General features: G+C 36.9%; 1 protein-coding gene across 6 annotated transcripts in view; it reads right to left on the bottom strand.

Moving 5' to 3' along the window:
• The window catches only part of LOC133529677 (uncharacterized), a 40,236-nt gene extending 27,865 nt beyond the window's left edge, over positions 1-12,371 (bottom strand). For all 6 annotated transcript variants that reach the window (XM_061867448.1, XM_061867450.1, XM_061867451.1 and 3 more), the window contains exons 1-5: positions 11,444-12,371; positions 9,923-10,073; positions 5,554-5,713; positions 4,774-5,034; positions 3,621-3,831 (exon numbers count right to left, since the gene is read on the bottom strand). In XM_061867448.1, the coding sequence (XP_061723432.1) occupies positions 3,621-3,831; positions 4,774-5,034; positions 5,554-5,713; positions 9,923-10,073; positions 11,444-11,832 (1,172 nt within the window). In that variant the 5' untranslated portion in view covers positions 11,833-12,371. The remainder of the gene's footprint in view (positions 1-3,620; positions 3,832-4,773; positions 5,035-5,553; positions 5,714-9,922; positions 10,074-11,443) is intronic.
• Positions 12,372-12,441: the final 70 nt, after the last annotated feature.

Raw genomic sequence — 12,441 nt, 5'->3', positions numbered from 1 at the left:
TACAAAGAAAGCGCTGCAAAGGTTCCTCCCTTATGCTTGTAATGTAATGTAAATGATACTTACAAATAGCCTCCGTTTGGCCTATTTTGACTGAATGCTAACAATAATAAATATAAAATAAAAAGAAACATTAACGGAGCCCCTACACAAGAAATGTTTTTTTTGTGTCTGTAGTTCGTGTCATCCACGAAGACGCGCCCGTCATTTAAAATCCGAAGTATTTTCCTTATTTATTTATTTTAAGGAATTGCAATTTTTTTTCTTTAGCCATTTTAAAATAGCCTAATCTTAATGAAGTTGTGTTATTTTATCACAGTTCCTTTCTTCTATATAGGTTTCCTCCTTACCTTCGGTTTTCATCATCAGATCAGATCGATTTTGCCAAATTTTGACAAATGGTCATAAAACTAGTTTGCAGATGGTTTGCAGATTTTGAAAACAACTTACGAGGATTGCAAGTTAAATAAAAGCATGTAGAGATACTGTTTAACAACATCAATATTATTAAGTTTAACAAAAGCTTGTAAAAATAGGTGAAAAGTGAGTTGGACCTAAGAAGTGGGAACTAATGGCTAAGTGAGCCAAAAAACCACCACCCGATTTTGTAGCGTTCCCGTGCGAAGCTGAAGGCCAAGCTACAGGAAAGCAGAGCCTAGAATGAAACCAATGCTATAGTGTGAACGAGGCCGTAGGCCGAGCTCTGTATAAGGGCAGAGGCCCGGAGCGTTCTATCGCGGCGCGCCACCATGCAAAGGCTGAATTGTAGGAGAACAGAGTTTGGAATTGGACCAATGTGATCTCGGCTCGCCTGCTGCTCTTGTTCGTTCTTGCTCGAAAGTGCGACTTGCTGGGATGCTTTGGGTATCGGGCCCTATGTAGGGCTTTACATCTGGCATATGCGAATGCAAAGCCCTGCATAGGGGCCCCGCTGTTTTCTTTTTATAACATTTTGACAATTAGATCATATGTATCACGGCTTTGCAGCAACTCTGCATATTTTTGGGCGCCCGGCCAGCTGTAGAGGAGCGTCTCCTTTGGCCTACTACGGGCTCAAAGCTGATCATCATAATTAGGCATTAGCTGTAAGGTGCAATTTGTTATTTGAAATAATAATTAATAAATAAATCATCCTTCATTGCTTTTCACTAATGTTTTTAATTACAGTATCTTCTTTTGTTCGTTTCCGAGCTCTGTTTCCTGCAGCTTAGTATGCACAAAAGTTTTGAGACACTCTGCACCTTCGGTTTTCTGCTAAACTCTGCTCTTGGTCTTTGCGTAAGCCTAAAAATTCTTTTATATTTGGTATCGTCATAAAGAAAAATAAACAGAATAATAAAATAATAATAATTGATCAATATTGTTACTGACTTATGAAAAAAATACACTGTAAATAAAATGTGGTAGTACAGGATCCGCGGAGTGCGAGTTCTACATGAACTTGGCCGGTTCCGCATGCCGAAATCGCATGGTCGGTGCGCGGGGCCCCCTAAGGCGCGGGGCCCTTAGCATATGCTTTTTCTGCTGTTCGGTTAATCCGCCACTGCGTATTGAAGTTTTTCCATTTTCGAAATGGAAGCTTTCTTTGTTTTTTTGGAAACTTTTGTTTCGTTGCAGTTCGCTCTTATTTGTTCGTAAGTATCGGCGTTGGCGAGCTAGACGCACGATAACTAATAGTTATTTACGATACAATTGCGAAAAATAGGAAATTCGTAACGTTTTAAATCGACACGAGTTGCGAATTATCTATTTTCACATGTATCGTACAACTTTTTACAGTACATATGACCCTTTAAATTTTCGACATAGTTACATAATGTGCTAATTTACGCACTAGTGCGGAAAAGTAGCACCATATGTACTGTAATAGTACATTACGATACAAGTGCGAAAAAAAGGAAATTCGAAACGAGTGGCGATAAATTTAAACACGACCGAAGGGAGTGTTTTAAATCGACATGAGTTGCGAATTACCTATTCGCACATGTATCGTACAACGTTTTACAGTACATATGGCCCTTTAAATGTTCGACATAGTAACGTAATATGCTAATTTTCGCACTAGTGCGGTAAAGTAGCACCATATGTACTGTAAATAAATATATGATTCAAATTTCATCCTAATCTCAGTAATTTCTTGGTAATTTATTTATTTTATGTTTAAAATTCCTTGTTGTGTTATACTTTTGTATGATAGTTTATCACGAATAAATGTGATGATTTCTGCTTTCTGATTTTCAGCGCACGTCCGAATTGGCCTGTAAGTCCCGTTTCAGTTTAAATTATGACCCGGAATAGATTACTGTCTGCAGTCCATCCATTCTGACAGCTGTAATGACGTATCACATGATGTCAATTTACAAAGGAGATGCACTTAAATGACGTTAACGTTTTAATAAAAGACCACTTTAAGACTGCCAAGTGAACAACAGAGTCTTTTGAGCGCTAAAAATAAACTATTGAAGAAAATTGAGCGTAAGATCTGTTCCGTTAAGATTACAGTTAAAGTACCTAAGTGGGTACGCTAATTAAGGGGCTCCCTAACGCCAATGACCTTCAATATGAGTCCATTAGTTTTCTAATGTTTTAGAATAGAATAGAATTTGGTTTATTCATAAACACACAAACAGTAATAGACAGACATAAAAGAGAACATAGTGACAGTAAAGTGTCACGAAATGACCTCATCTCAGCATGTTGCTGGCGACTTCCAGCGCTGCTTATCATATTAACAGCAACGGCTGTAAGCAATATAGTATCCCATATTTACTTCAAAGTAAGTTTACTCTGAAGTAAATATGGGATAGAAAGACAGTGGTCTTCGAGATATTTGGCATCAAAGTTAACAATTTTAGGCCAAAAAACTGGTTTACTGGCCATAACTTTTGTGTTAATTAGTTTAAAATTTAAATCTCTGGCCAGTTTTTAGAGACGCCAAAGACGCACCCAAATGTGTAGATTTTGAACATGTAAAATCCTTCACAGCAATCAAGTAACGAAAAACGTTGTTTTTTTAGACAGTTTATAAATATTATAAACAAAATTAGTGTTCATTTCTTTCAAAATCCGACAGACCAAAATGGAGATAAAAGATTGAAGAATCGATAGCCGTTTGGCTTAGAATTATATCTATAGTGCAAATGTAGGAGTAACGACTCAAAACTAGTCAAAAATCGATGAAAACCGCGAAAACCTTAAACAAGCGGGTCAATGTACGAAATTCTCTATACTTTTGAGCTTAGTGTTCGGAAATCGGGAAGTGGGTCAAATTTATCTTGCAGGATTTGACCCGTACAAACATTACATAATATAGTGTACATTGCAAGTTATAAGGCGCAATTTTTTAAAATTTAGAGCGCTCATACGAGTATATCATCATAAATCTAAAATTGGTGCTTAAATTGGAGACGCCAATTTATTTTCTGATCAAATTGACCGACTTGACTGATGCCGTCTGGTCTGGCCTTAAGTTTTCTTGAAGTTGTTAAGAGTTCTTTAAAACTTGTGTAAAATCTCGAAAGTAAACTTTTGTAGAAAGTAAACAAACAGGCCGACAGGCAGAAAGGCAGACAGGCACACAGGCAAGCAAGCAGGCAGCCAAGCAGACAGACAGACAGACATACCTAAGTATAATGAGCATCAGGAACAAGCCAGTAAGCGCGCAAGTCCACGACAGCCACGCCAGCAGGGTGTCAGCGCGGTTGCGCAGGTCGGTGATGACGCCGGCAGCCGCTTGACTGACGGGCTGGCTGCCGTTGCAGCAAGAGTGGGAACGGCGGATGTGGATGTCGACGGAGAGCAGGGATTGCACGCGGGTTGAGTATGTATTTAGTTCTGGAACAATAGGGAATATTACGCGAAACGCGTAGGGGGCGCCATTACCACAATCCATCACAATTGGGTCTACCGCGAAACAAGTAAATCTAAATTTCGTCATCTAACCTCTCTATCACTCTTGCATATTCGAGCGATGAAAAGGCAGATAATTAAATTTCGATTTTTGCGTTTCTCGGTTGGTTCTTTGTAAACAAACCGCCTTGATGCATCAATGTCATATTTTAGTATCTGTGAAAACTTGTTACAAAGTTTAAGGCACAGTATATACAAGTTACTCTATGGTTTATTAAAGGTGCTAGTGCTGCACTCTGGCGGCAGAACATTGCAGTACTTAATACTCCCTTTAGGTACACAGTTGAGTACAAGTAAAACCTATTAGAAACTTGAAAATACTCGATCGAGTTTTATAGTCTAGGTTAATATTTGTTAATAATCATAAAGCTGCTACACTGACAGATTAAAATTAAAATTGACGGAATACAGATGTAGTGAACCATCCTTTGCCATAGTATTTTCTTGGAAACGTTCGTATTTGTCATGTCAACCTCAGTACTTTTTGTACTAAGATTGTCTTGAAATAGCATAACACGTTCATGCATTTCCGTGAAAATATGATGGTAAAGGATTATTCACTATATCTGTACACTACTGTAATTGGGTCACTAGGAAATTGGCTTTATAGCCGTTTTGCAAATACTACTTTACTTTTTTGATTAACTCGCTGTTTCCCCTACCCAAACGTCGTTGTCTAGAAGAGATCGCTGTTGTCTGCTTCTTCATCTTTATTGTATGGTTTTTCCTTAACTTGTATATTTAATTATATGCTAATAATAAAGAGTATTCTTTCCATCTATCTAGAAAGTTCCAATCGAGATAATGTCACGGTACGTGCTAAGGCTGCAAATATAACTCAAAGCCACAATGACACAAAGGACTCACTTTTCTTGACAGTAGCAACAATGCTTCCCTTAGCAAAATCTCCAACCACACATAGCGGTTCCGCAGGCCTCAGATTAAAACACACAGCTCGAACAATCAGCTTCCAATCCCACTGGTTAGAGAGTTCCGGGAATTCCTTATAGCAATCTTTCGTTCCTTGGGCAAGGATTTTGGTGCAGTGCTCGTATGGTGTTTCTAGTTTTTCGTTACAGATTAGTTCGATGTAATTTAGCCAGGACAAAGAAGATTGGAGGACGTGAGCTGTGCAACAGAAACAGATTGGGTTAAAATTTAAAATAATTTCATAATATGCAAGAGAGAGTTTTTTGGAGAGTGGAAGCGAAATGATACCAGTAAAGATACAAATTACTACATATTTGGTTTGTTTGGAACGAAATCAAAAAAGAGTTTTAAAAAGTACTAAGACCAGTACCCCTAGTGTAACTGTGATCGACATCATAACGTGACGAACGCGTTTGCGTTAAGTCTCATTTTGTATAGGATTTTGAGGTTCCAAAACGTCCCGCTTGGCGCGCTCTTTCGAAATCCAATACAAAATGAGACTAAACGCAAACGCGTACGTCACGTTTGGAAATCGAATTTATTTACACTAGGGGTACTGCTCTCAGTGCTCACACTTAACGATTTCTACACTAAATTATAACCGGACTCAATCAATCAAGCAATCACTTTATTTGTAATAGAACATACATAAATGCATGCAAATACAATTATGGTACACAATGTATTGTGGTATAGTATATAAAAATGTATACTCACCTATACTCATGGCCAGGCGATATATTCTCACCATCATATTCTTCATTTTCGTCGCCAAATATTGGACCCTCTCTATGGTTCCGCTCATTGTTTCTTGGAGCAGATTCAACGGGCTTTCCTTTGATTCCTTGATCTCTTTAACACTGGACTTTATATGTTCCTAGAACGTTGAAAAACAAAGTGAATCAGTGGTTTTATTATCTAGCCGTACATACGTCAACACTTACCCCAAGACAAATGCAATTTTGATTTGTAAATTTATAGGCCTCTGGGACGAGTGGGATGCTAGAGGATAAATAAAAAAAATCGGCCAATAGCATGTTGGGCCATGCTCAGTGTAGGGTTTCGTAGATGTTATTAGAACAAGCATAAGGGACTAAGGAAGGCCTTTCGCAGCGCTTTTACTAAAAAAAAAGATTTTTTTAAATAACTACACAACGGCTGGCCCGATCATGTTTGCTATACTTTTCATTGAAAGTATTTATTAAGTTTATGTTTCACGATTTTTTCATATTTTTCGTCACCCGTGGTTTAATAATTAGAGGGTGGGACACATTTTTTTTTTCGGAGCGATTATTTCCGAATATAATAACTTTATCAAAAAACGGTTTTGGAGACCCTTATTCGTTGGATTAAAGCGATTTTTTAATCATATACACTTTTTTTTCTCCTTTTTATTTTACCGGTCTGTCACCATGCATGATTCCTGAATACCCACCGAATTGCAGGTTTCTAGCACTAACGATCACGGAGCAAAGCCGCGGACGGACGGACAGACGGGCATGGCGAAATTATAAAGGTTTCTAGGCAACTACGAAAGCCTAGAAATGTAAATATTGTGGTACAAAACAAAGAAGTTTTTGGCAAAAATTTCATTTTCGGTACGAGCTTGTATCGCTAACTGTACAGTCAAGTGCAAAAATATGTATCGAAAGAATCGTCTCATAAATATGGTACCACGCTCTTATTACACTGGAATAAGATGCTATGGGACATATTTTTGAGTAAGATGTGTACATCCATATTTTTACACTTGACTGTACGGTGAGCGCATTGCTGGCAGTGAAGGTGTAATTGATGCTTTTTGTTTTTTTTTTGTTTTAGTATTGCTCTTGTTGTTTTCTTTTATTTTGTGTTTATTGTGCAGGTGAAGCCGCGGGCTTTGCTAGTATCAGTATAAATGGAAGACAGCAATATGTGTATTCTCAGGAAAAACGTCATGACAACTGATGGTTATATTATATCGATTTACTCGTGGGTACTGCATAATTTAATGCTATCTACGTATTTTAATTCGAGCTATCGCCATCATGACATTACACTTGAGGGGGCATTTTGCAGGCATATCAGTTAGTTTGCAAATAAATCAATAAATGTTCGAGTTGTTAGAATAAGGTATTAACTTAAAATTAAATTTCGCATATAATTATGCATTATTTAGTGAAAATAATACTTTATCTAAACGCTGGTTCGCCATTATGTCTTTGTCACACGTATAGTCTGAATAAGTCTTCTCTCAAATACCTGTTAATATTTAATTAGCCAAAGATACCAACGCTTCTTTTGAGACATTATGAATAAGAACATTATTTGTGATTACTCAGAAAAATAAGTGAAAGTGAATCTATAAATTTTTATGAGGTATGCCAGACGAGCGATGTATTTTCGTCCTCGTAAAACGTCATTTCCTAGATTGATTATTAAGCACCCAAAAATGTCAGTATTTCAAATATTTTTTTACTATTCAAAAGATCCTATTATTCTTATTTTCGTGTACGTACAATATTTATATGTTTTAACCGTAGTCGTAAAAAGCATTCCTTGGCGTTACCAACTTATCATCCTGGCGTCATTATCCTGGTTTTATTATCCAGGAAAATGACAAACATAGCAAAAATAGTTCATTTACATGGCTCAAAAAAGTATAAACTAGAGATTTAAGTGCATCCTTAATTAGTGCATTTATTTACTAATATTACATTGTATTAAAATTGTAGTCTAGTTTATAAAGGCATCACCATAATCGTCATATTTCCTAACCCAAATTATTTCAAACTCTTATTAATACTCAATAAATTATCAAATTTTAGGTGATGGTTATTTTCTCCAAGCAACGAAAAACCTTCCTGCTAAGATCGTCACTTCCCTGTTACAGACGTCATATTCCTGGTTCAATTTCCAAAACATAATTACTTACAACAGGTGCCTTATGTATCATTCACATTCTATTTCAAAGGTGTTTCTTATGTCAAAATATAAAGAATAAATTTGACCAGAAAAATGAACCAAAAATGTATTTCCAAAAATACACCCAATTATATCTATGTATGGGGCAATAGTTGCCTGAAAATAAAGATTTTTCATTCAATTTTCCTAGCCAGAAAGTTAGATATTATCACCGCAAAACCCTCATTTTGTAGAGGTTAATGAATGCTTCAAAATAAGACAAATCGAGGTCAACCACCCCACCCTCACTTAATTCCTACGCGTCCTGAATAAAATCTAAAATTTCTATAGCATTAGCAAAATATTAAATCACTGTCACAAACATGTATACACTTCTATACCTTATGTACTTGAATTAAGGTGGAAATTTGTATACATTATTATGATTCAGACTGTACAATGACCTTAGTTCATGAACCTTTTAAGTGGTGTTGATATTTACGAGTCTACTGTGACTGTGAGTATTATTTATGTAAGTCTGTTATAAAGGGAAATAGATAATGTTATTGTGTTCGCAAGAGTGAATTTATTTTTGAGAACGTTTAGGGGAAAAAATGTATAAGTTAATTATGAAAAAAAATTGTTTTTAAGTGTAGGTGCTACACAACTGACTGGTAGACTGGTATTGGTTGACTGGTAGAGAATGCCTTAAGGCATTAAGTCCGTCATTTGTACTTCTTTTTATTGTGCAATAAAGTTTAAATAATAATACACAAACTTTTTTTTTTTTTTAATTAATATCGCACCGACCACCGTAATTTTGCAGTCTAGGCACACATTTTGCTTTGAACCATAGTAACCATACAGGTTCGACGAATCGATAAAAGTTTTGAAGCAAGGTTTTACTCCTACACGTCGGTTGGAATGACTTGCTCGAGTGTGAGTTGCGGAAAATTTCTAAAATTTCTCGGAAACTTTAGAGAAATTTATTTGGAAACAAACGAAACTTTTATTGGAAATGGGAAATTACTAATTGGAAAAAAAATCCGGATGGGAATTTCTCAATTTTGGGAACATTCCGGCGGCACATGAGTAGGTGGGAAACATATATATAACAGTCCACCTGATAGCTGGCGGTTACTGTAGCCTTTGGATTCTACGAATTCCAGCGGGTCTAGTCAAGATGCCAATCGTTTGTACCGTAGCGAACGAAACAGTAATGTCTCTATATTTATCTTCCATTACTTCCACATTAGTGCGACAAAGAGACACTAGCTAGCGTTTCGTTCGCTACGGCAGAAACTTTTGGCATCTTGGCTAGGCCTCCTGAAGCGTCTAATGCTAAGTCTAAATAAGTTTTGGGCAAAAATTTCATTTTTGGTACAAGCTTTTATCGCTCACTGTATTTTTCTGTCACAGAGTTTCAATGGCCACCTCCTGTCTCCATCATCAGATCAGCTCGATGGTACGATAATATTGCATTGTCACCCGACTTACATATGTATGCAAATTTTCAGCTTCATCGGAAACCGGGAAGTGGGTCAAATTTAACTTGCAAGATTTGATTACAGACAGACAACGAGACAGGTGAAAAAAAACTTGTAAAATCTGCACATAGCTTTAATGAAGATCTCCATACTTAACTACTTATACGACTAGTTTCTTGAAAACCTCTGCAGGGATTACTTTCTACACTCGAAGCGTTCATGGTAGAAAATTCGGAAACCGCAGAGTGCGTGACTAGCATTTCGTTTCTGGATGACCATGCACCCGAAAACGTGAGCCAAAATGGTTACAGAGTGGGACCCTCGGAAAACCATAGATGGTGCAGGCCGGGGTGCACACAGACCGAAGACGAGATGGCAAACTACAAAACGATAGGGTCGAGGGGAGAAAACGAGGGGTATCCTGTATATGCGTCTATATATTTTTATATTTGTTAATAAATAATAGTACATTACGATACAAGTGCGAAAAATAGGAAATTCGAAACGAGTGGCGATAAATTAAAACACGACCGAAGGGAGTGTTTTAAATCGACACGAGTTGCGAATTACCTATTCGCACATGTATCGTACAACGTTTTACAGTACATATGGCCCTTTAAATGTTCGACACAGTAACATAATATGCTACTTCTCGCACTAGTGCTATAAAGTAGCCCCATATGTACTGTAAACAATATTTTGCTACTAAGACATACCTGCCCACAAGCCAAGGAAGCGGAGAGGGTATCCAGGTTCTTCAAAGTGTTGGTGGCTGGTCCAGTGAGGATGAGAACCAAAGCGTAGCAGGCCAAGGTGTACCGGCCGACACGTGAGAAGAGTCCAGGTATTAACAGAAAAACCAGGCATCTGAAAAATGAGGACGTTGTTAACACAGGAGTAGAAGTATCTAATCGTACGAGGTGTTCTAAATTTCTGAACACAACTTTATTGTTAATTACAAGGAAGTTCAATAACTATAGAAGTCTGACTAAATCTCAAGAATAGATATGGGTAGTGAGTGAATATTGAGAAAATACTCGGTATTTATTCAATATACGTGTTGCACATCATTGAATGGGTCTTTAAAAGTAACTGAAATGTTTCTAAAAACTTTTTTTGATAAATTGAATGCTTTTGAAAAAAAAAAAACCGTTTCTAAAAGCCGATATAATGTTTATCCCTCTATAAGTTTAGAAACAGAGCTAAAAAAAAATATTGTTAAATATCGGGAGATTAGCCGTAGAAAGAAGTACCTACAAAAAAAAAATACTTTGAACATGATCGCCGGTTGAGCCATATTTGAGTTGGCTACTAATGAGTAAATACGAGTATTTATCGGGTGCTTTGAGTAAATACTCAGTATTTACTCACCCCTACCCATTTCTACTCAAGAATGACCCCACGTGAAGGTGTAGTCCGATCCCGTGTAGTGTAACTGCTAGAAAAATGGTGCTACGAATGCTACGCCGTAGCTCATAGACTGTAACCTCGTTACATTTCTATAAAGAAGAGACGCTTTCCCGATAGATGTTTGTACATTGGCCCGCGTGTTGCTATCTCTACACTGTGTAAGGGCCTTATAAGATAAAAATAAATTACCTATTGATTATCTCCGAAATGGAGTTAATTACAATACCGGTGTCTTTGAGAAAGTAACTTAATTTAACCTTAGTAATGCATTCTTGAAATTAACGGAAACCGAAGTTCTTCGGTTTCCGTTAATTTCAAGGCGGTCCACAAGGCGTTGCGTGTTCACGTAGCAAATTCGATGTTTGTCTAAATATTCGTATAAAGTCCAAACATCACAAACACGCCAACAGAAAAACGCGAATGTGTTTGAACTTACTACTATCACATGGCTCGCTCATAGTATGAGCCATGTGATAGTTAACGCAAATAGGTATTTGTCTTATTTGTTGTTGTGTTGCGATACACATGTTTGCCTATTTGCGTGTTTGGCTTATTCGAGCAAATATGGCAAATATAAACGAATAAATCCTCCTCACATCATCGTTTTTGGCTGAATACATCAAATACGCGAATGTCGCGAACACGCAACACGCCATGTGAAGTGCCAGCATTCGAGTTCATCTGAGTGGGTACTGGAAAACTATGGCTATCTACTGGGGGTATAATAATTAGGCCCGTAGTTATCCTAAAAATAAATGTTATGAGTAGCGTTTTGGGCATTACATTACTACTAGTACTTTATAATAATACGTATATGAAGTACTAACCTGACTGTGGAACTAAAAACGACGCCCAAAGTTATTGCCACACCAATGGCCCAACCCAAAACAGTCCATACAGACAGTTGACAAACGAAGACAGTATAAAGGGAATATGTCAATATTCCCCCGACGATACCAATCACAATTTTTAAAATAAAACTTGAATTTTCCTTCAGAAAAGTGCATGAATTCGCAAGTCTCGAACCCTCAGGGCACAAGCTTCTGTAAATTTGTTCGATTTTCTTCTGCGAATCATCACGGTATACCGTCCATTTCTGATATAAAGTGCTCCGTAATTCTGTCTTGGAATTTATCGAATTCATTTTTTCTTTTTCATATTTCAGTCTGTATTTTTCTATAGTTCGCGCTTTCCAGAGGAGAGCGAGGTACGCCATTTTGGCGGATTTTTGTGCTCATTTGATATTATATTTGTTACGGGACTTCATTATTCTACAATTTAAGAATTTTGCTTCGTGAAAGACAGAATATTTATTTTTCTTTTTGTAACTTTTCGCATGAATACCAAGAAGGATTTTGTAATGTCCTCCCGATAAAAAGTTTTTATATATTGTCAAAATTAAAATAATAAATTAAGAAAGTACGGACATCAAACAAGGTGTCTAAAACCTTATTCGTATATCTAAAGAAATGCCAATGAGTATTGTATTGTTTGAGCAATGCCAATAGTAATTAAATGAAATAAAATGAATGCGAATGCCGGTATTGGCGGTATCCGTGCCAAATCCAACAACTTGTGGACCACACTGTCGGCAAACTCCTATAATATTACATTTTATAGCAGAAGCGAAACACGTTGCTATTAACGTTTGAGTAGGCGCCTTAATAGAAACTCCATTATCTTAATAAAAAATAGTTCCTTGTACTTTTAAGCTATTATTTTGCTGGTTTTTATTATAACACAGTATGTATAGCATACAACAATCCTGATATGAGTGGCGACACGTTAAGCCTTTGTATTGTTTGTGAACGTAGCCTCGCTGACA

Source organism: Cydia pomonella, chromosome 21, assembly GCF_033807575.1.
Source record: "Cydia pomonella isolate Wapato2018A chromosome 21, ilCydPomo1, whole genome shotgun sequence".
Classification (NCBI taxonomy): domain Eukaryota; kingdom Metazoa; phylum Arthropoda; class Insecta; order Lepidoptera; family Tortricidae; genus Cydia; species Cydia pomonella.
The sequence above is the reverse complement of the archived record's forward strand: the minus strand, read 5'-3'. Positions and strand labels throughout refer to the sequence as shown.